Source organism: Ananas comosus, unplaced genomic scaffold, assembly GCF_001540865.1.
Source record: "Ananas comosus cultivar F153 unplaced genomic scaffold, ASM154086v1, whole genome shotgun sequence".
NCBI classification, from domain to species: domain Eukaryota; kingdom Viridiplantae; phylum Streptophyta; class Magnoliopsida; order Poales; family Bromeliaceae; genus Ananas; species Ananas comosus.
This window is the reverse complement of record NW_017893381.1, coordinates 38437-63113: the sequence shown is the minus strand read 5'-3', so window position 1 is coordinate 63113 and position 24677 is coordinate 38437. Positions and strand designations below refer to the sequence as shown.

At 34.9% G+C, this 24677-nt stretch overlaps 2 protein-coding genes across 5 annotated transcripts; both read left to right on the top strand.

Annotated features, from left to right (window-relative positions):
* Positions 1–5589: 5589 nt before the first annotated feature.
* Positions 5590–13385, top strand: LOC109705831. Of its 4 annotated transcripts, XM_020226612.1 has the most exons (7): positions 10816–10909; positions 11050–11312; positions 11449–11696; positions 12296–12508; positions 12598–12690; positions 12775–12873; positions 12961–13385. In XM_020226612.1, the coding sequence occupies exons 2-7, from the start codon at positions 11057–11059 to the stop codon at positions 13264–13266; spliced, it is 1215 nt and encodes a 404-aa protein (XP_020082201.1). In that variant the 5' UTR covers positions 10816–10909; positions 11050–11056; the 3' UTR covers positions 13267–13385. The 4 variants fall into 4 exon arrangements, 3 of the variants coding, with proteins under 3 accessions (XP_020082200.1, XP_020082201.1, XP_020082202.1); XR_002214934.1 differs by lacking the exons at positions 12296–12508; positions 12598–12690; positions 12775–12873; positions 12961–13385 and adding exons at positions 5590–5808; positions 7304–9945; positions 10032–10107 and having other exon boundaries at positions 10194–10909; positions 11449–11538; XM_020226613.1 differs by lacking the exon at positions 10816–10909 and having other exon boundaries at positions 10969–11312.
* Positions 13386–19862: 6477 nt separating this feature from the next.
* LOC109705834 (ribulose bisphosphate carboxylase small chain, chloroplastic-like) lies at positions 19863–23347 on the top strand. Its single transcript, XM_020226615.1, has 3 exons — positions 19863–20132; positions 21611–21742; positions 22779–23347. The coding sequence occupies exons 1-3, from the start codon at positions 19956–19958 to the stop codon at positions 23016–23018; spliced, it is 549 nt and encodes a 182-aa protein (XP_020082204.1). The 5' UTR covers positions 19863–19955; the 3' UTR covers positions 23019–23347.
* Positions 23348–24677: the final 1330 nt, after the last annotated feature.

Below are 24677 nucleotides of genomic sequence, written 5' to 3'. Positions count from 1 at the left end.
GGGGGAAGGCTGTCACGCTCCGAGCATAATTATAAAAGCCTTTTTATAAAGGATTACATTTTAAGAAATCAGAGAGTTGTGAAAAACGCTGCTTTTTTTTTTTTTCAACTGGCCCAATTGACGTACAGACCCGCCATTAAATAGCAAAAGTTTCTCTGTCATCACCACAATATTGCTGACAGAGTCTCCTTGTATTTGCACGGCATACAACAAGATATTCAGGATCTCAACTACACCTACACTTCCAATCAGCAATCAATTCATGGCCATGCACATTTTCATATAGCTAGCGATCCTTAAGATGATGCTATCGCTAAAAACACTTGCCTAAGCGCTTGATATGATTTAATATTGAACAGCTACAACAAGATATATTAAAAGTGCTCCCCATTTGGACATTTGTTTTTAGATAGTCTATTCACATCATCACAAAACATTCAAACTTTTTTAAATTGTATTCCACTCGAATAACTCTATTTTTGAAAACGAATACTCAAGGGGTAGAAAACCACATGCTATAAACACATAAATCCGAACCAATTCTATCCAAAATTCATTCAATCGCCATGTATAATGAAAACACCAATCAAACAACGTTCACGAATTAACCAAACTTCATAATGATCATCTAACTGAACCATTAATTATTAAAAAACTACCTAAGGTGTGTCGAATAAAAATATATAGACCGGGTGACGATCAGCTACTTCACAGCAGCTAGTGCGTCCTCCCAGTCCGAGCCCAAAACTCCAATATCTTTAGCCGATCACCTAGGAAATAGGGGTGAGAAACCGCAATCAAGGCTTTTCCAGTGGTACACAGTAGCCACCGAAGGCAAGCCGCTAATCACCGGGAAAAATGACGGTAAGGTAAACAAAGCCTCATGTAATGCTATATTACAAAGATGAACTACTAGTAGCTATAACAGATATGATAAGAAGCAAGTAATAAAACTGCTACTGTATAGAAAACAATGCGAGTATTGCTCAAGAATTAACCAAACCAAAACTGTTACCCCCAATCTGGTGACCTGCTATGTTGGTCCGCAGAGCCTCAAAGCATTGCCTGTCACCAAAATCTGCACCGCCTGAATTCATTTCCGCCATCTGGACGACCTATCCGGATAAGTCCACCTCCGGTCGGTGGCAAACCGACTCGGTGTCATGTTTACCCCTGTGCCTGTGACATAAATTATGCTGTATGCTCAATACGAAAGCCGGGCTGAACCAGCGGTGCCTTGGCTGATCCAGATACAAGGCGTGTCAGCGCCAACCACTGATAGATATAAGGGCGTACAACGTTAGAGCCCGATTCAACCAGATCGAAACACAATGACAAAGGAGTTCGATTGTGTTGCACTGGACCCAAGGATCCACCGAGATATAGAATAAATGTATATTGCAAGCCTACTCTACATGTCTATCAACCAACTAACCATACATCATGTCATAACGGTATAGATGACACAACGGTAACCAAACTAATCGCACATGTTAGGACTACGAAACTGATATTTGAAAGAATAGAGGAAGGTGAACGATCTCACCGGACTACCAGCATCGAAGCACCCATCTGTACATAATGCGCCAAAACTTTGTGTACGCAACGAAGTCAACTGCGACCTACGTAAGATCACCAAGTCAGTATCCAAGCCACTAACCAGAAAGTACACAAACTCACAACCCACGAAAATGCAATTCCGAAGCCGTGATCCAAAGTTGAGGTGGCACTGTGATCGACATGACCACGTTCACGTGCTCACTCGGAGGCAATCGGGACAGCCAGCGGATCGCCGAAAAAGCATGCGCAAACCGAAACAGGCAACCAATAAGGCCTAAAAGGTTCGAGCATTGCTGAAACAGCGAAACGAAGCTTCCGACAGTAAATTGAGTGAGCACGACGATCAACAATGAGTCACGATCGTCGTGGCTCCCATCCCACAGAGATCGGGAAGCCTTCGGGTTCGCTCAGCGAACATCAAGCCAGAACAAGAAGTAAGCTCCTTTCTGGGTTTGGTTGGAGCAAGCTTGCTCCGTCCAGCTGGTCCGGGCACGGCGAATACCTTGGCCAGAGGTGGTGTGCGGGCGGATGGGAAGCGAGCACAATGCTCACCTTGGCCGGGTTGCGAGGTAGTGGTGGCTTGTTTGGCGGCAAGGCCGCTCGGCGGAGCGCAGCCCAACCGCCCGCACGAGCTAGCTCGTGTCCAGAGGCCAATGGCGGACGCAGTGGCCTGGTAGCTCAGGGACGACGGGCGCGTGGGATGGTAGGAGCTGGTTCTTGAGGGCCAGCCGCGGGAGCTGGGACTTAAGGCGGCGGCGGTGCGGGGGAAGCGACGAGTTCACACTCGGCCCGAGCTGGTCTGGGGCGACTCGGTTGACAGAGGCACCGCGGCGGCCGATTGCGTGGCGACCGCGAGGGAGGTCGCCGGGGTCTTGGTGGAAGGGACGGGATGAACCCAGCGGCCGGCGGCGCAGGGAGAAGCGCACACAGACCTCGGCCCGAGCTCGGGCTAGATTGGCTTGCAGGCTCTAAGGGCGCCAGCAGCCGACACGCGGAGGCGGCGGCCGTCGGCGGGGGACGGGTCACGGATCGGGGTGACGCTTAGAGAGGCACAAGGAAGGGGTGCTCAGTACCACCGTCGGCCAAAGACAAAAGAAGAAAGTGGTGGAGAGATGAAAAGATGAAGAGGGAGGCTGCAGCTGTTGACTGACCGGCCGGGGCTTGGTCAGTGGCGGCGGCCGGGAGAGGCGTGCGGTTTGGCAGGGGGAAGCCGAAGAAGTGTGGCTGCGGGAGCTTGGTGGCAGTAGGTTAGGGTTCATGAAGAAACCCTAGAAGAACACTATGATCCATGGTGCATTTTTGCAAATAAGTCCAGCCTAAATGAAATTTTTAAACTTGCAGTCTTCACACGCAGTAAAACGGGGCGCGATACACCTTCCACCTTCTATTTCACACAACACAGATACATTAAAATGTCATGCTTTTCGCAATAAATACCATTTTGCCATCTAAGACCTCATCGATCAACGTGCAATATCCGCAGATGCGTCGCTCAGATTGGACAAACGGATTTGTACCAGCTGATCAGGCACGACAGAGACAACCAAACTACGATTTCGTTCACCTCGTTCGGTCATGGATTCGCGACGAAACCGTTCTCTCTCTCAAAAAGGCAAAGTGACACACTTATAATATAAAAAACCAAAACATGTATTAGATTTTCTCAATATTCGTGCGTCAAACCCAATAATTTTCGTGCATTTAGTTCTAGAAATGGGCTGAACCGTTTGAAACGATAGCTATTGCGATCGCTGATGAACGGGAGTACCGATACACGCCAAGAAGCCAACTCCATGCATTGGCCTCTCGAAAAAATCGGAAGTATATTCACGTTAAAGTGAAACGAAGATACGCGTAAAATCTTGTTCTACTCCGTTTTCTCTTGAGACTTGGATGAGTGCTTTTATAACTTAAAATTACACACAAAACATCATCAACAAAAGAGTCTAATTATACTGTACAAAATTCTCATGTTCCTTTCAAAGTGGCTGGTTCTAGCAATATCCATGATTTTCTACTACTTGATTGAAGTAATGATAGCTAATTAGTTGGTACGTTTATACTAATTAGTTGGTACATCACTTTCATTATTTCTATTCATCTTTGCTCCTACTATATGTTCTTGTGGCAAAAAGAAAGAAGGGGACTACTACAAATCAAATCGCGGAAAAAGAGAAAAGAGGAAAAATAATAGGCGAAGTGAAAATTTCAAGGTGCTTGAGGTCAAGCTGTGGGCTGGTGAAGACAGCTGATGGAAAGTTTATTACAGAAATGGAAGTCGTGTTGCGACAATATGCCACATTAATATAAAAATGGGCTGAAGTACTGCATTATGAAGGATTTAAGATGTAGGGATAATTTAATTGGTATGAATATATTTTTTTTAACCATTAACATTTTACTTGCTTGTTGGCTCGTGTTATCAGTATTGTAATGAATGCCAGTGATATTAGTTGTATGTATTTACGTATTTTCATTAGGAAAAAAAAACAATAGGATGATGGTTCTTTAGAAAGGATAGTGATGTATAATTTGATCATATGTAATAGCAGATTGGAGAATCGCAAAGCATCTGCATTATTAAACAATTTGCTACAGATGAGAAAGCTTCAAAATTGTCTAGATGGCTTTACAGAATCAGATTGGGACATTTTAGTTGAATACTTTGGTATGAACCATTTAAGCGTTATTGAATTTATTATACATGTTATTAGCGTCAAGACATATATTTTAATGTAAATATGACCCTACTTATTTTTTGTAGAGAATGTCGAATGCAAATAAAGCGAAATCTTGAGCAAAACTAATCAAGCCAGCTAATTTCTGTGTAAGAAAGATTATTGCTAGTGTCCTATATGATATGCGTGATTTTATCAGATTTAAAAAAAAAAAAAAAAAATTTCAATTTATGGATATCTTTTATATATTATATTATTTTATGACCTCAAGGTTTTAATTTTAAATTGATATCATGGGATCCAAAACTAAGCTTATCCCTTGATTTAACTGGAATACTATAAGGTAATACCATCAGTTGAAGAACTGAAACACTTGGTGTTCTGATTAAAGCTCAACTGGCTATGTTATACAACAATTCTTTTATAAAACACGTCTACGATGTTCTGATAATCATTTTATGCTATATGACTTGTGAAAACTTTAAAACATTTCAATTTAAATTCAGATATTTTTTTATATGCCTTTAGACTGTGAAGAGGAAGCATTTTTCTTCTAACATTATAAATATGTTTCTGAACTACTTTTTGTATCTTAATTGAATGCATAAACAATTTGAGCGATGTTAAGAAAATACAAGAAGAGTCAGGTGATTCTTCCATTGATCAACGGAAAACATTTAACAAGGCTTTTGGTGCACGCTCGGAATATCTTCGTGATTGTAGGATGTGCGACCTAAGCCATAATATTTTAGAATTTGGAAGTTAAAGTATCAGAATGAGGTATGAGAGACAAATAGAAGAACTTGAAGAATGAGCTGAAGACAATCAATGAGAGGAGAATGAAGAGAAGAAAGCAACACCTACAAAGCCAGAAAATTGATTGAGAGAGCAGGAGAGGTTTAAAAAAGAAATTGAAGAGATTAAAGCACGGCATGAAAGGACACAGTGTTAAAACTGAATTTTAATGAACAATTAAAAGAATAATTGTTCAATTATATGGCAGCGCGACCACCACTACAAGAAAAAGCCTTTTTAGTGACCAATTTTAGATGACCATTTTTAAGTGGTTACTAAAAATGCAAAAAATATAAATCAACTTTCAGATGGGCTAAAAGAGCCCATTTTTACGACCAAAGTTATTTGGTCGCGCTTAATTTTGATTTGGCCCGTCGCAAAAAGCCCAAAGGCGCGATGTACAAGAAAGGCGCTCTAATTTTCATTTCGCGCTACTTTTTTCAACCTACCCCTTCTCTTTCTCCAGAGGGTTTTTCTCAACCTCTCCATCTTCTCCCTCCCCTCTACACCACATCTCTCTCAACCTGGCCATCATTTCGCTCGTTTCCCTCCCCTCTCCCACCACTCCCTCTTTCCTCACCCTACAATCCGAAGCAACTCATCAACATCAGACCCCAGTGTGCTGTATTTGGGCCTGAAACTAAGCAACGTGTTGCATTAGGTCTTCGATTCGAGCGATTAAAGCTTAACCTTTGGCGGAGCTTGTGGTTGGCGGAGCTTGTGGTTGGCGGAGCTTGTGGTTCAACGCTTCTTCTCGACCTCGAGTTACTATCAGGTAGATAACTTCTAGGTTTTTTTTCTTCTTTTTTATGATCTTAGTGAAAACCCAACTTGTTAGGGTTAGTGAAAAATTAAACTTCAATACTCTAGATTTACGACGTTTTTTTTTTTTTCCCCTCTCTTATCTCTGTTATTTTTTTTGTTTGGTTGGTGGAGGGTTTAGGGTTTAGTTGGTAGGGTTATGTTCCATTAACATTCTTGCTCCAAGTTAAGTATCAATTAGTAAAGGCTGAAGGATTAGAGAGGGTTTCCTATTTGTTCTTGTTCTATTACCTCTAATTTTGTATATAAAATCCCTATTTTAGAATTTAGGTTTGTATGTATATATATATATAAAATAGTTTTTGTTGGCAGTCTGATAGTGAGAGCTTTGTAAAGCTCCAGGCAAGCATCTACAAGCACGAAAATTCACCCAAATTTTACTGGCATCTTGCTTATTCTTATCTATTTCTTTGTAAGAATTAGTCACCCATTTGAGTTCCGCATCTACTGAGATTTTGGTACATTTTTAATCAAACTCTGTTTTAAACTCTGTTCATTTGGTATTGGTTCATCGATATAATTTTCTTTGTATTTTCAATCTAATTAAGTTTTGTGTTTCTATAGGTTCTAATTTGGGTTAACAATTAAGCCTTATATTCTTTTATGGAAAAACTAATGGATTGAAAACTTTATTTTGGTTTCTCCATAATATTTTTTTCGTCTATGATATATGTTTTTTAGCTTTAAGCTGGACTCAATCCCACTTATGAATCTGTTTTATATTGTTTTGTTTGAAAGCATAAGAATTTTTAGGATTGATTCCTATGATTATCTCTTTATTTGATTGCCTGCATTTCGGTGATAGCTCTTAGAGAATATCATTTTTAGGAGAATTGGACATGCAATAATTAATCAAGGCTATTTCGCTATAGGTTATTCCAACTGCTACTTTCTATATTTGTACTTTAAATTTATTTTCTAATTTTTTTTCTCTATTTATTGAACTTGGCATTCTGACGTAGCCAATTCAGCATTAGAGTTCCTAAAAAAATATGACTTTGTAAAGTTAAATCAAAAATTTTGTTTTGTTTGCATAATTTTACAATCAGCATGAGAAATCGTTAAACGACCATAACTTTTCGCTCGAGTATCCGATTTCAGCGTGCAGCCCCAATTCGGAAAACACTTTTCAAGATCTACGCGTCGAATAGCAAAGCCATTCCGGCCAAGTTTGGTACCCAAATTTAATTGTTTCGGCCTCCATTTTTGCATTTTTAGATTATTTTTGAAAAGTTCTATTTTTTACCTATTTTTAGTCTAACTATGGTTAGAATTTCACTCGAGATATATTAGAATTTCTTATCTTTATTTAATTATCTCTAATCTAGTAGGATTTTTCCTCTTTATATTAGAGATATGTATGTGTATATATATATGTGTGTGTGTGTGTGTGTGTGTGTGTGTGTGTGTCTAATTCTCTTGTCATTGAATATTTTCTCTTTGTATAGGGTATTTTTAGCTTACTATTATCCATTTACCAAAAAATGGCACCTAGTAAGCGTTGGATGGATCTTGTTGATGATCGGCTTAGCGAAGCATATGAAACGGGAGTTCAAAGTTTTTTGAATTATGCTTTCAAGAGGACTGGAAAGAATAAGAAAATTCGATGTCCTTGTGTAAAATGTGGTAATACATATTCTGGAACTCGTGAGGTAGTTGAGTCACACTTGAAGGTTTACGGAATAGTTCAAAATTATACTTTTTGGTATCATCATGGCGAAAGGTCAGGTGAGCCTCAATCTGAGTCAGATGGCGATGATGGGGAGGAAATTGAAGAAGATGAGAGTGACAATGAGATGCATGACATTATAAGAGATTTGTATCCTGAATTTAGTGATGTGGGTAGAGACTTTGAGAACTCTAATTCCATGAGTAATGACGAGATTGAAGAAGAACCAAATGATGAAGCAAAGAAATTCTATAGGTTATTAAGAGACTCTAATCAACCATTATATGATGGTTCCAAAAGCTCAAAATTATCTTTGCTAGTCAAATTACTTCACATTAAGAGCCTTGGTGGGTGGAGTAATGCATCATTTACAATGTTGTTACAATTATTAAAAGATGATCTTCTACCAAGTGGAACAAATTTTCCTAATTCATACTACGAGGCAAAGAAGATTATTCAAGATCTTGGTCTCTCTTATAAAAAAATTGATGCATGTATAAATGATTGTATGCTATATTGGAAGGAGGATGCAAATTCTAACTTGTGCAAAGTTTGCGGTGCTTCTAGATGGAAGCATGATAAGCATAGTGGTGAAACCAAGCAAAAGGTAAGTGGTAAAAGAGTACCTATGAAGTCATTACGCTATTTTCCACTAAAGCCTAGACTTCAAAGGTTGTTTATGTCCAAAAAGACAGCCTCCTTAATGCGATGGCATATTGATCAAAGGGTTGATGATGGAGTGATGCGACATCCAGCTGATTCAATATCTTGGAGATCCTTCAATGAACTTCATGAATCATTTGCATTGGAGCCTCGCAATGTGAGACTTGGTCTTGCTAGTGATGGTTTCCAACCATTTGGAGATTCGAGAAAACCATATAGCATTTGGCCGGTAATATTAATTCCATACAACTTGCCACCATGGATGTGCATGAAGCAATCTAATTTTATTCTATCGATGCTTATTCCTGGACCCGAGAGTCCTGGAGATGCAATTGATATATATCTCCAACCATTAATAAATGAGTTAAAGGAGTTATGGGATGTAGGGGTTGAAACATTTGATGTATCTATTCGACAAAATTTTCAATTGCATGCAGCTCTACTATGGACTATTAATGATTTTCCAGCTTATGGTAACTTATCCGGATGGAGTACGAAAGGAAAACTAGCATGTCCTTGTTGCAATAAGAACACATTTTCTATTAGGTTAACTAATGGTGGTAAGCAATGTTACATGGGCCACCGACGCTATTTGCCTATTAATCACAAATGGAGGAATGATAAATTCTCTTTTGATGGCACTAAAGAAAGGGGTTGTGCACCAAAGCTTCTTACAGGTGATGAAATTTTAGGACAGGTGCAAGATCTTGAGGGGATTATCTTAACCAAATATGCCAACAAGAGACAAAAAATATCACATAGTGATCGTGGTGATAATTGGAACAAGAAAAGTATATTCTTTGAACTACCATATTGGAAGACTCTTTTGTTGCGCCATAATTTAGACTTAATGCACATTGAGAAGAACATAACAGATAGCATACTTGGTACCATCATGAATATTAAAGGAAAAACAAAGGACACTATTAAATCTCGTCTTGATTTGCAAGCAATGCATATAAGGCCTGAATTACATCCCGTTAGAAAAGGAGATAAATTGGCACTTCCACATGCTTCCTATACATTGTGTCCAAAGGAAAAGCACACATTTTGTGTTTTCTTTAAACAATTGAGGGTTCCTGATGGCTTCTCGTCGAATATATCTCACTGTGTGAACCTTAAAGAGCACAAAATTTCAGGGTTGAAAAGTCATGATTGTCATGTTATTTTGCAACGCCTACTTCCGTATGCAATACGTGGTCTTCTTCCTAAAGCAGTTTTTGAACCACTTATTGAGTTATCTTCATTTTTCACTGTGGTGGGTTCTAAGACACTAAAATCAGATGATTTGAATCAGATTGAGGCCCAGATTCCTATAACTCTTTGTAAGCTAGAGAGAGTTTTTCCTCCTTCATTTTTCGATGTTATGTTACATTTACCAATTCATTTAGCAAATGAGGCTAAGATTGGTGGGCCTAGCCAATATAGATCAATGTATTCTATAGAACAATACTTGTATACTCTAAAGGGATACATACGCAATAGAGCTTGTCCAGAGGGTTCGATTGCAGAAGGTTATATTGCGAATGAATGTATGACTTTTTGCTCAAGATATCTTCATGGCATGGATACAAAGTTTAATCGTCATGAGAGGAATTATGATTGTCGAGATATTAAAGCACATAAAGGTTTATTTATCTTTTGTCAACCTGGGAGAGCGATAGGAGCTGGTACTACACGTGACTTAGATACAAATGAGTTCAAGCAAGCACATATTTATGTCTTGAAGAACTGCCCTGAAGTTCAACCATTTCTTGAGTATGAAATTAATTTTCATATACTTTCACTTTTTCTCTTTATTTGGAACTTCACAAGCTAAGTGTTTTCTTTATGTCATTATTCAGTCAGTTCTCGCAAATTCAAAGTAGAAGGGCACTAGAAGTATTTGACAAAAATTTTATTGAGTGGTTTAAGATCAAGGTAAATATAAATTTTTATTGAAATTTTCTAAAATTTATCGTAATATATCAATACTAAGAATTTCTATTGTAACATTCATCTTGTAGGTTGCACAAATTCATAAGCAGGACAACAACTTGATTATGGAAGACTTGCTTTCTTTGTCACGTGGTCCTACCAAATATGTGACATGTTATAATGGATATCTAATAAATGGATATAGATTCCGGATAGAAGATATTGACAAAGGCTTAAGGACACAAAACAGTGGAGTGGTTGTAGTTGGTGATACTGGTAGTGAAACTGAAAGAAGAGACTACTATGGGGTCTTAACGGAGATCATTGAATTACAATATCTTGGTGGTCGTCGAGTAGTATTGTTCCGATGTAATTGGTGGGATGTATATAACAAAGAAAAAGGAGTGAAAATAGATGAATATGGGCATATTAGTGTTAATTGCCAAAGATTATTGAAAACAAATGAACCTTTTGTATTGGCCAATCAAGCATCGCAAGTATTTTATGCATCTGACAATGTTAATAAAGGTTGGCATATTGTACAAAAGACTCAACCTCGTGACATATATGAGATGCCTTTAGAGATGGATGAGGATTCTAATGATCTACAAAATAGGGTTGAGGCATATCAACAATTTGAATCATTTATTTCCATCAATGCTGCATCTACATCACAAAATATGGATGATGAAGTCAATTAGAATAGGAAAGATATGGAGCCAATGATTATTGATATAACTTCCACAAGAAAGAAGAAGAAACAAAAATCATAAGAAGTTGACTACTCGGCTGATACTTTATACATGTACTAAATTTTATTTATGAATTTTATTATGTATTTTTTCTTGATAATGCTTTCGAATCATTTTGGAATAATGTTCTCGAATTTTTTTACTTTTTTATGTTCTTCTTTTTGTTCTTTTTTATATTTTAATCTTGCCACAGGTGAAAAATGCAACCAACAAAATCACGAAATGGCTATACATTCAACCCTAGAGCTGACAAGCATATGTTCATACAACCTGGAGCATTGAGTAAGGGGCGTGTACAAGGGTTAAAATTATTTCATTCTTTTGGCTCGTCATCACAAAGTACACTTCTAGATACTATCAATGATGTTACACCACCCGTTGATACCCCTATTATGCATTCAAATGATGTCTTTGTCCCCTCAGATGTAGAGCCAATGGAAGAATTAAGGGAAACAGGTGTGACCTCTCAACTTTTACATAATGCTTGTTATATGTGTTGCATTTCTATATGAAAAAAAATTTAAACATAATAGGTAGAATGCAAATTCTTTCTATATTATAATTTCATTTATGTTTTCACTTTCTTTCTTAGATACTAATAGTGCTCAAAAGAAGAGAAAGGTGCGAGGCAAAAACAAGTGTAAACAAGTTGCAAAACTAAAAAGTGGACAAAAGTTGGAAGTAAAATTCTATAACAACCGTGCTGTTGGAAAGAATCATAAAGCATTTTCAAGACATTTGGGAAGAATTGTCCGTGATCGCAACATTTGTCCTCTACGAGTGCACTCATGGAAGGAAATCGATGATGAAGAGAAGAAACATATGTGGGCCGCTGTGATGGTAATATTTTTCAGTTTGATATTAAGTTGACTAGATTCAACCTCGTGACATATATGAGATGCCTTTAGAGATGGATGAGGATTCTAATGATCTACAAAATAGGGTTGAGGCATATCAACAATTTGAATCATTTATTTCCATCAATGCTGCATCTACATCACAAAATATGGATGATGAAGTCAATTGGAATAGGAAAGATATGGAGCCAATGATTATTGATATAACTTCCACAAGAAAGAAGAAGAAACAAAAAACATAAGAAGTTGACTACTCGGCTGATACTTTGTACATGTACTAAATTTTATTTATGAATTTTATTATGTATTTTTTCTTCATAATGCTTTCGAATCATTTTGGAATAATGTTCTCGAATTCTTTTACTTTTTTATGTTCTTCTGTTCTTCTTTTTGTTCTTTTTTATATTTTAATCTTCCCACAGGTGAAAAATGCAACCAACAAAATCACGANATATAAAACTAATTATAAGTTGCACAAAGCTGTTTCGGGTTTTACGGTCATCTAATTATTAGGTTTCACTTTCTATCCTTCGCATTTAAATATACTTATACATATGGTTTTGGTATGTGCATAACTTTTAGGACAAATTTAAGCATGAGAAGATGGAGGATTATCGTGATGAAATCTTGGCTCATATGAATGATTTGTGGAATAAGTGGAGGGGGGATTTGCATCGCAAATTTGTAAAGCCTTGTAAGACTATACAAGAAACTCTAAAACAAATTCCTGAAGGTGTTGAACGAGGAGATTGGGAATGGCTGGTTAAAGAGCATTTTTCAAGTGAAAAATTTATGGTATGTTGTACTTTATTTTGTGTTGACATTTGCTTTTATTTTTTATACTTTACCTTAATTTTTAGTTACATTCTACTCTTAAAATATAGGCAGCAAGTAAACGAAACTCAAACAATAGGGCAAAATTAAGTATGCCTCACCGTACAGGTAGTAAGCCAATTCGACAAGTTATATGGAAAAAGGTACTCAAGATCTTACATTATACATTTTTCAATATTCTTAATGGATGATGAAATTTGTTGATGTTAATTTGTTTATCTTAAAAGGGAGGAAAAGTTGGTCAACCACCAAGCTTGGCGACTATATTTTTTGAGACAAGAAAAAAGGTTGACAAGCTAGTTGAACAAGACACAATTAGCAGATATGTATGTCTTACATATTTATTTTTGTTATACTCAATCTTCTTTAATAGATACTCAATTTTCTATTACTTATTTCATTATTTTTTGTAGGATAAAATTGTTGAAGTTACACAAGCTGAGCCCTCCTTATCTAACATCGAACTAGTTGAAAAGTGCTTTGGGACGCAACGTCATGATCATGTAGTTTGCTATGGTGGTGGGTTGAAACCTAATGCTATGAGGACTAGTGGCTCTAAGGTTGAGCTTCAAGCTAAACTTCGTAAAAGTCAAAGAGAAAATCAATCACTCAGGAATCGCATGGATGAAATGGAAAATGAAGTAAGAATGATTAAGGAAATGCTTCAACGTCAACAATCAAACACCTCTCCACCTCCATCAAATGGGCAATCAATATGATCGTACTTAAGTGAGTGGAATTCAAACCAAACATGAGTTGCCTTATTTTTTTTACTCTATGAATCTTCTCTACTTTTTCTTAAAATGTTGATATTGATTATTTAAATTGAGAGATTCAATATTAGAGAGATAGTTTTCTTCTTTTACTCCACTACTAAAGTATAGGATCTTTAACTTTGCAAACTTGTTGGGTTATTCATGCATTTAATATCAATTTAGTGATATTGCAAACTTCTTGGGTTATTCATGCATTTAATATCAATTTAGTGAAATTGCAAGCTTTATAAAGATGGTCACAAATTGTTAATCTTATACAGTTGTTACTTATGTTTTTTTAAAGATAATTTGCTTTTAGAATGTATGATTTGCTTATTTTCTTTACTCGATAAATTTTAAATATTTTTTTGTTGTTAGAACTATTAAATTTGTTCTAATGTTTGTAATTTTCTCTTGTAGATAGTCTGCAGCAATTTTGGGCAAGGAATATGGCTAGTAGATGAAGTGCAAGCCTGCAGCAGTTTTGGGCAAGGAATATGGCTAGTAGATGAAGTGCAAGCTATGAAGTTATGATACTTTTTTGGCTTCTTTTTGAAAATACGATGAATTACTAATTTCATTGTAACTTTTGGTAAATATATATATATATATGCTACATATGTTGGTGACGTTCACACATGTAGTGTATGGACCTTCACACATGTAGTGTATGGATAATTCAAAACTATGTTTAATTTGTGAATGCTACTAGTATATTATTAATGAAATACTATTCTAATTTGAAAATGATTCAATTCTTTTGTTGATAATTTGGGTTTTATACATATTTGTGAATGTGAAAGAAGATCATGTAGAATTTAAATAAATAGCATGCTGAATCATGAAATCATGAAATAATTTTATTTTTAGCGACAGAAAGATTGGTCGTTATAATATCGCTTTAAAATTAATTATTAAATGGGATATTTTTGTTAGCGACGGAAAAGTTGGTCGCTATTGCATGCTAGTTATTGGTAAAATTACAATGCTAAATCTCAACTGCGTCGGTAAGATTGGTCGTTACTTCATAATTTTTTGGTCATTAATACTACTCATTAACGACGGGAAGGTTCCCATCAGCTTTTGTTACTAACGACGGTTACATTGATCAGGTCGTTAATGCATTTAACGAAGGAAGCAATAACGACGGTTGACGACGGTTTTCATGACCGTCGTTATTGTGTTTTAACGACAGGAAATAAATCTATAACGACCGTTTTTCCCTTCTTTATATATAATATTTCTTGTAGTGCTCCAAACAGTATTGTAGCAATGTTTCGTATAACACTTAGTTTTCACACTTTTAACTAGTATTCGGTTTTGATATGAACTGTGACTACCAACCCACTAGCACTAATAACTTGTTGAGCCCAAACCACCAGCCCAAATACTTAAGTCCAATTATTAATTCTATTGTGCCTTTTACATATAAGCCTCTCACGCTCCTCTACATTATCCAATATGAGACTATTGAGGTGTCACAGAATAAAATTCTTATCTTTTAGATCATTTTGATACTAACTGCTATAAGTACACAACTGAAGATAGAGTTATGATAGTTAATAGCAATTCTCTTGTTTCGATAAAAGCAAAGACAACTACAAATTTTTATATATTGAAAGATCTATTGTCACTAGTTCTTTGGCAATTTTTTCGTCTTCCATATCTGATTCCAAAATTACAAAGTAATAGCACATATAGGTAGGCCATATGAGTGAGTATGGGACGACTAAATTAAGTAAGAGAGATCTCTTATATGGCCAGAGTACAAGAAAGTAGAGTTCTGTGAATATTTTGCACATGACAAGTTGAAAAGGATAGAACTCAATATTGCAATTCAATTCACAAACTCAAAGACACTTAGATTTTGATAAAATAGCTCTGAAACAAATAAAACTTCAACGCAAATGTAATATAGCATTATTGTAGATCAACAGAGGATGCAGGCAAAGCCACTGCAACAATGTGCAGATATGATAGCCTTGCTTTATCAGTAGCTAAGAAGACAGTTGATGCTGGTGATCAGCCTTCCATGTTCACTGAAGCTATATTGACTGTTGAATCTGAAGGGTGGTTGGTTGTAATGAATGAAAAGATGGAATCTACCAACAAAATGACACAAAGGATCAAGCTGAGAAAACCGTATGAAGGAAAGAAAATTGTCACTTGTAAATATGTCTTTAAGAAGAAAGAAAATATTCCAAGTGTTAAAAATAGTAGATATAAAGTAAAACTAGTTACAAAGGCTATAGTTAGGTAGAGAGCATTGATTTTAATGACATTTTCTTATTGTTGTCAGGCATAATTCTATCCATATTTTGCTCTTTTTGGTCACTACCTATGATATGGATTTGGAGAATTAGATGTAAAATAGCTTTCTTGCATGATAATATTAAAACAATTTTATATGCATCAGTCAGAGCGTTTTGTTGTGCGGTAAAAGAAAGATCACGTCTGCTTGTACAAAAATCACCATAGGTGTTAAAACAATCTTTCTAAGCAGAGATATAAGCGATTTGATTCTTTTATAGTTGGTTGTGACTACTCAAGGAGTAAACATAATAGTATTTATGTTATGTTGATGATTCTTTTATTTATTTGTTGCTTTATATTAACAATATCCTTATTTCTTCAAGAGATATGTCTAAAATTAATAGGTTGAAAGTACAGTTGATTCATAAATTTGAAATTAAAGAGTCAAGTACATCTAAAAAGATTCTTAGTATGGAGATTCTTAGAGATAGAAAGTATGAATGACTGCATTTGACCCAAAAGAAATATATTGAGAAAGTTTTGAACCATTTTCAAATGAAAAATATTAAGCCGATCAGTACGCATTGTATATTTTTAGGCTTTCAATTGCTTTATTGCGATAATCAGTTGACGATGATAACTATATGTCGTATGTTCCCTATTCTAACACAGTTGGAAGTCTTATATATGTTGTGGTCTCCACATCTCCAGATATTTCACATATTGTCAATGGTGTGAGTAGATATATATAACGCAGGTAAGACATACCGGCAGACAATGGTATGAATTCTTAGATATTTAAGAGGAACTTCTGATATATATTTGGAGTTTCAAAGATTGATGACTCTATAGTTGGTTTTATTGATTTAGATTTTACAAGCAATCGGGACAGGCTGAGGTCAGTTACAGGATATGTTTTCTTGCTTGGTGGTTGTTTTATTACTAGGAAAAGTACTGTGTAATATGCTTTTGCTTTGTCTACTATCGAAGTAGAGTACACTGCTATTAAAAAGGTTGTAAACAAGAGCCATTTGATTGAAAGGATTTTTCATGGAGCTTACTTCTAGTCAGGAAGCCACTCTCATCCATTATGACAACTAGAGTGCTATACATTTTTGCAAACATTAAATGTTTCATGAGAGGGAGAAATATATTAATATAAGGTATCATTTTATGTTTAACATGATAACAATCTAGATGATATGCTAAGTAAGCCTTTCTAGCGACTAAGTTTAAGCATTATATTGTGCAACAACACTTGAATAACTCCTTTGCAATTTTAGTGGAGAAACCGCATAATTTAATTCAAGGTAGAGATCATTATTAGATATGTTTCAAATTATTGAGCTAAAAGAATTTCTAACCATATTTTGTTTGGTTTGTCTTATTTAGTTGAGTTAAGATTATTGCTATTCTTATTGAATTTTTATTCCTAATCTTATTACTATTTAGTTACAAAAATAAATATATCATTTATTTTGTAGATTAATTGGTGTGAAGAATAAGAGAAATTATGAGGTATATTTTCACTACTAAGATTTTGTGAAAGGTGCATCTTTTGTACTCTATTTTAGTTACTTATTAAAGTATTTGCTCTACTTTAAAATCTATGTGCTTTATTTTTATGGGTTTAAATTCTTTACACACCTAAGTGTAAAGAAACTCTACGCCCCAATCAATCCGGCCAATAGGAAAAGGCCACGTACTCCTCTTGAATAAGAGGACTCAACTGTAGTACCTTCATTTCTAATATTGAGAACCTTGTACTTTTAAAATATTTTATTCGAGTTCGTATAGTTGATTAAGTTAAAAATTTGGGTTAAAAATTTGGCTAAATTATAAAAAAAATTTCTTATAAATATTTACTTTTTTATTTTTTCATCTTAATTTTAAAAAATTTATATTTTATCCTCTCAACATTTCAAATTATTATATTTAGCTCCCCTTCGTCGGGATTCTATCACTATTTCATTCATTTCTTATAATTTATACTGCAGGAAATACTTTATTTAACGAAAGAAAATACCGTCGTTAATAACCCATATTTCCGTCGCTAAAGGTCAGTAACGACGGAAATTCCATCCGTCGTGACCCATCGTAAAAACTTCCTTCGTTAAAAATAGTGACGGCCAAAATGAATTGCTAATCGTTATATACTATTAACGACCATATTATTTACCGTCGTTATTTAATTAGCTATATTACTAACCACTCTATTTTTCAATAACGTCCAGTTATACCATCGTAATAGATATTACAAAAATTATAATTATTCTATCCATAGTGTTAATAACGATTAAATGTTTCATCGTTAATATTACTAATGACCATATTTCCCGTCGTTAAAAGCATTTCATAAGTAGAAGGAGATAACAAAACAACGACCATTCTTTCCGTCGTTAATGGCCAAATATTGAATTTGGATATTTTATTTTTGGCCATTTATTTAACAACAAATAATTTACATACACAATGATATATATATATATATAGAGAGAGAGAGAGAGAGAGAAAGAGAGAGAGAGAGAGAGAGTCCGGTTATGGTGCTTGTAAAAGCACTAAGCACTTGGTGCTTGTGAAGTTTTTACCGTTAGATCTACGCCTTTGATCATTTTCACCCGTTAAATTATACTATGCAACCAACTAACCACTCAACCCTAGGGGGCCCATATCATCCTAACTGCACATCCTTAATCCAAGGGCCGAAAACTTACAAGCACCAATGACTTGATACTTTTAAAAGCATAGGAGCTCAATTATATATATATATATATATATATATATATATATATATATATATATATATATNGTTTTCATTTTTTTTCCTAACTATTCATCTAGTACACATATAGTTTCCATCAGTGCATTACACATATAGTCAACATTCACCAAAAGAACAAAGTGTTAAAATAAAGTACTATCATCATTTTTCCAAAAGAAGATCAGCTTAAAAACAAAAAAAGAGCTTGCAATTCATTGTCCTTCTTGTCCCAAAAATCATCATGAACTATCTACAAAAGAGAAAATGAAAAAATGTTAGAACAAAGTAAAAGTAAGTCATGCAAATAGATTTTGAATAATAAAACAAATAAACAACTCATAAAATCTAAAACAAAGAGGTCAGTGACATATTGTAAGGAAGTCGCAAAGTTGAAAAGTGGAAAGAAGTTGAACGTGAAATTCTACAAAGGAAAATTAAAATTGAAAAACACAAAGAATAAGAGGTTATGAAATCAAAGTTTAAGTAAAATTAAAATTGCAGATATAATAAAAATCGTTACAAGTCTAAATCATAAAAAATTGTAGACAGTGTTTACAAATGGATCAATAAAGATTTTTAGAATTGCTATCCGCTATGTGGCTTTGTACACACACTATTTTTTATATGACTATATATATTGAAAAACACCTCTAAACTATCTTTCATATGACTATGTATACTAAAAAACACCTCTAAACTACATCACTATATATATTGAAAGCAATTTAAATTTGCTGTTAAAGGAAACCGTATAAAATTGAATCAAGCATAAACAAATCAAAATTTTGAAATTATATAACAATGATCTTTAGCTGTTCTATAGTCCTCCCTCTCATACGCACTTCAAGCTTGAGATCGCTGTTAGAAAATAACAATCTTCTCAAGACTTGAATATGAATAAAAACTTATAATAGTAGCTAAATAGATAATCTAGTTAGCGTGTTACCAAATCAAGCCCTTTGTTACTTGCATTAGGGCCGGACGATCAGTAGTATATATTTCTGAAATTTTAAAGGGACAAAATATAGATTTTTTGAAAGTCAGATATAAAAAATGAAAAAATAGATATTGACAAAAAAAATTCCTATAATTTAGTCTAAATTTTTTTTATTTGTGTGTAGAAAAATTTTGACTGTTGTCAGGAATTAATATCAAGTTCAAGCCATCAAGTCGTTATACAATCGAACAATAAGTTAACCAACCGGACAAAATTATTCAACAAAAATAAATTTTATGTGGCCTCAAAAACCATAAGGCATGAGGACAATATGATCACTACTGTAATCAATAGTGTGTGACATAATGATGCACCAATGAGAGGAGAGCGCACACGAATCGACGGTGATCACTCGTTCGCCCCTACACGGATAAGGTGCGTAGGACGTGCTACGTGGCACTCCAAGTCGAGCTTCAAACGATAAGGATTATAATCCACTCACTACCTCATGTGTGGTGGTAAAATGACGGCAAGTATGCACCGTTGGATCGTTGAAGATGAACAAAAGCGGAAGCATGGGTGGTTATATATAGAGAAGGGAACTGTTAAGCAGAACCCCTCAAGCTTGCTAAGCATAAGAAGTAAATCTAAGTGCTTGTAGGAGAAAGAAAGGGAAGTTTAGGGAGTGAGAGAGAGAGAGAAATGGCCTCGTCCATGATGGCCTCCACCGCCACCGTGTCGCGGACCGCCCCGGCGCAGGCCAACATGGTGGCGCCCTTCACCGGGCTCAAGTCGGCCGCGGCATTCCCCGCGACCCGCCGCTCGAGCGCCGACCTCTCCCACCTCCCTAGCAATGGAGGAAGAGTCCAGTGCATGAAGGTAAATATATATATATATATATGACAAGAATCAATTGATCAAGAGTAGTAACATCTATCTTTGTTCGGTAATCGCATTAGGGTTACAATGAGGCATCTAACCATGCATATATAGATTATACCTCTTGTAGTTTGGTCTAAATAGTTGCTCGAGTATTGTACTTTAGTCATAGGACTTATGCTTTGTGTTTTATCCATCCATTAATAAATTGCGGAAAAAATTATCTAATATATTACAATCAGAAGAGGGGGGAAAAAAAAAATCCCTAATAGTATCTTTTTTTCTTTTATTAATGTGTCTAGCACAGATGATATATGCTCAAATAATAGTGATTACATCTTGTGGCCTTTTTTTATACATTTTGATCCCAATTTGCCACGTGGGTCGACGAGAACGCCTAGTATTTAAGAAAAAAAGAAAAAGTTAATTATCAATAGAATAAAAATTCTAAAAAAAATATATTTTTTTTATGCAATATTAATGACCAATTTTTTAATGTTCATTTTAATTATTTATTGACCCTGATGTGAAATATTTTTGGATCTGCCAATGGTTACACCAATATATCTCTGCAATTTGATGAATCAATTTGGCCATAAGGACAAAAATTACATCCATGCTAAATATTGGAGACAAAATCGAAAGTATGTATATATTTAAACATGCATATTGTTAAATATAAAAATATATAAATATCATTCTCTAACGGCTTAAGATTTTAGAAGACAACGATTGTTTTACATAATATCAGAATAGGAGATTTTAAGTTCGAGTCATGTCAGGCTCCTAGCATTATTAATTTTTTCTTTTTTAATTCAAGTCCACGTTTAAGCTTTAGAGTACAACAGTTGTTTTACACATAGTGAACAATTTAGGGCCCTATATATTACCTACAACAAAAACGGTATATAGCGACACTTTTAAATGCCAGTATAGATAAAAAAAAAAAAAAAGATGTTGCTCGCTAAATTACCAACACTTTTAAAAAGTGTTGCTATATGTGGGGTCGCTAGGTATATAGTGACATTTAAAGAATGTCGGAATAATCTTAAAAGAGTGCTGCTAATTTACCAACACTTATTTAACCATTTAGCAACCGCCGGAACTCTACTTCGTTTGCTGCAATGGCGGAGGAGGGGAGGGAATGGCTCTTCATCTAGGATTTCAATAGATTGAGTGAGAGGAGAAGAGGAAATGGTAATCTTTTTTTTTTTTCTGTTTGTAATCGGGCTGAATGGGTTGGGTGGGGTGGGTTGAGTAGAATAACATTTTATTTTGGTTGGATTGAGCTTTATATTTAGGCATTAATAGATTTTTTAAAAAATTTTAATATAAATGAGACACTAACACAAAAGTATTCCAAATATATGTCTCTATAACCTAATTCTCTTGTAGTGCTAAACTTATTCTATGTTACTGATCTTGGTTAGTGAGATAACGATGCATGGATATTTTGTTCGGCATGCTTATAAATGCAGGTGTGGCCGATCGAGGGCGTGAAGAAGTTCGAGACCCTCTCCTACCTTCCGCCACTCTCCCCTGAGGCTTTGCTCAAGCAGATTGATTACCTCCTCCGCAGTGGATGGATCCCTTGCTTGGAGTTTTGCCCTGTAAGTAGAAATATATATATGTTACATTCATCATACCTATCTACTTGTTATTATTATTATAACACTTTATATATATATTATCAACTTTTAAGAGAAATGAACACACGTACATATGAGTTTAATGAAAGAGATGTACATTAGCTAAGCGTATCTTAGCATTGATTTTTAAGATCTTTTGGTTGCTCCATTTTTTATAGAATAACATGTCGAAATATACTTTCACCACGAAAAATTAAGATAAAAACCTCAAAAATTGCTTCGGAAAGGATTGTTATGGCCAAAAGTTTTGTTGCCACAAAATTGTTGGATTTTTAATGGAGAATTGTAGTGATCATGTATATTTGAGCTAGGTTATTATATATGCTTTCGAAAATAGGGAAGTTTCTATACTTGTAAGTTGTTTTCGATAATGGGGCAATCGATTCGGCGATCGATTTTGTCAAACATAATCTATTGTGTTGAAACTGTTTAGAAACTAAATTTCATAATTTTTTTATTTTGTTTGCCTAATGAACGATTATCCTTAAAACGAACGGTTGAAAATAAAAATTTCATAAAAAAATTGATAAAAGACTTAAATTTCGAATTAGAAGTATTGATCTTGTTTTTAATGATAAGTAAAATTTTTTATTAAAATTTTACCTAATTTGGATCGTTCTACATTATTGAGCTTACAAACGTGCCGCATCGGCTATTAAAATAATCATTTTTAAGACTCTTTGATCACTTAGTAAATAATATCGAAAATTATAAAATTTGCTTTTCTAAATATTTCTAATAGCATAGATCATGACTAATAGAGCCGATCGTATAATCAAATATCCATCATCGAAAAAAAGCTTATGAGTATAGAGGTTTTCGTCCTTTCGAAAGTACAAGAGACGTGCTCCAAATATTTTGCTGCAAAATTGGAGAAAAATGACCACAATTAATGCAGTATCAATATGAAATAATTACACTATTTTAGTAATTCATTACACACTTTAGATTGGGATTATTCTAATTTACTAATGCATAATTATTTTGTGCATTACAGGTAGGGTTTGTGTACCGTGAGCACAACAAATCCCCGGGTTACTACGACGGGCGCTACTGGACTATGTGGAAGCTGCCCATGTTCGGGTGCACCGACGCGACTCAGGTCGCGAAGGAGCTCGAGGAACTGAAGAAGGAGTACCCTCATTGCTTCGCCCGCATCATCGGATTCGACAACGTCCGCCAAGTCCAGTGCATCAGCTTCATCGCCTACAAGCCCGAGGGCAAGGGCGTGTACTAATTGCCGTCGCATTGCGATCAAGCTGATTCATCCTGCTGTTACCTTACGTTTCAGTGTCGGTTCCGACCCAGTTCGGCGATCTCTTTTTCTTTCTTTCTTTTTAAATTTGTGGGGATCTGTTAACTATTTTCTCGTGTTTACTTTCATTTTGCTTCTTCGTCTGATCTCTCTCTCTCTCTCTCTCTCCAACATATGAGAATCGACTAAGATCATTATATGTTTTGGTTGGCGAGGAAAAATATCAGAACTCCGGCTATAAATAATTATATATATATATATATATGGTGGTGTCGCCTATATATGAAAAGTAAATATCACGGATTTGGGTACGTATTTGTCTATTTTCTTTTATTTTCATGTTGTCGTGCGATATGAATAGATTAATTTGATTCCAAATTCCTTATATATCTTCTTAAATTTCTGCGCAATCGTATGTTGGTAAAAGATACGAAATTTCTGAAATTTTAAAAAGACAAAACATAGATTTTTGAAAAGTTAGAAAATTCTATTCACTATATAGATAAAGATCAATAATTTTGATTTTATTAAATTGAAGGATCCGATCATTCATTTTTAAGACGTCGTTCGATTTTAACTGTTCATTTTATACCCGTTTGATGAACTTTATTATGATTTCGAAAAATTACGAAATTTATTTCTAAAATTTTCAAATACTCTAGATCATATTTAATGGAGTGTATTGTTGATTCGAAAGCTCCATCGTTGAAAACAATTTATGAGTACAAAGTGTTCTATACTCAATGATGCGGCTTCCAAATCGACGATCGGCTCTATTAGACTTAATCTACACTATTGAAAGTATTTAGAAACTAAATTTTATAGTTTTTTAGTATCATTTACCTATCAAACGGATAGTCTAAAAATGAACAGCTAAAAATAAAAATTTCATAAAAAATAATGATAAACGACTTGAATTTAAGATCAAAGGTACTGACCTTACTCTAAATAGTGAAAAAAAAATTTTATAAAATTTTCATCAGATTTGGATTGTTTTACACCGTTAAATTCACAAGCGTATCACATCTACCATTAAAATTGTCAATTTTGAGACATTTTGATCACTAGCCAAATGATGCCCAAAAATTATGAAATTTAGTTTCCAAATACTTTTAATAGTGTAGATCAAATCTAATAGTGTTGATTGTCGATTTGGAAGCCGCATTATTGAAAATAACTTGGTAGCACGAAAACCTCCGTGCTACCGATAGTATACCCACCTCTCCCTCTCTCTCTCTCTCTCTCTCTCTCTATATATATATAGAGAGAGAGAGAGAGAGAGAGAGAGAGAGAGAGAGAGAGAGAGAGAGAGAGAGAGAGAGTGAGTGAGTGAGTCCGGCTACTATACTCTTATGAGTACGATCGTCTTCGTACTCATAAGTTGCTTTTTATGATGGAGCTTCCGAATCAACGATCTATATCGTTAAATATTATCTAGAGCATTTAAAACTTTTAGAAATTAAATTTTATAATTTTTCGATATCATTTACCTTACAATCAAAAGCTCACAAAATTGACAATTTTTAACGGCCGGCATGAAATATTTGTTAGTTTAACGGTGTAAAAGAATCGGAATGAGTTGAATTTTTTATAGAAAATTCTATTCATTATCTAAAAAAAAATCAATAACTCCGATCTTAA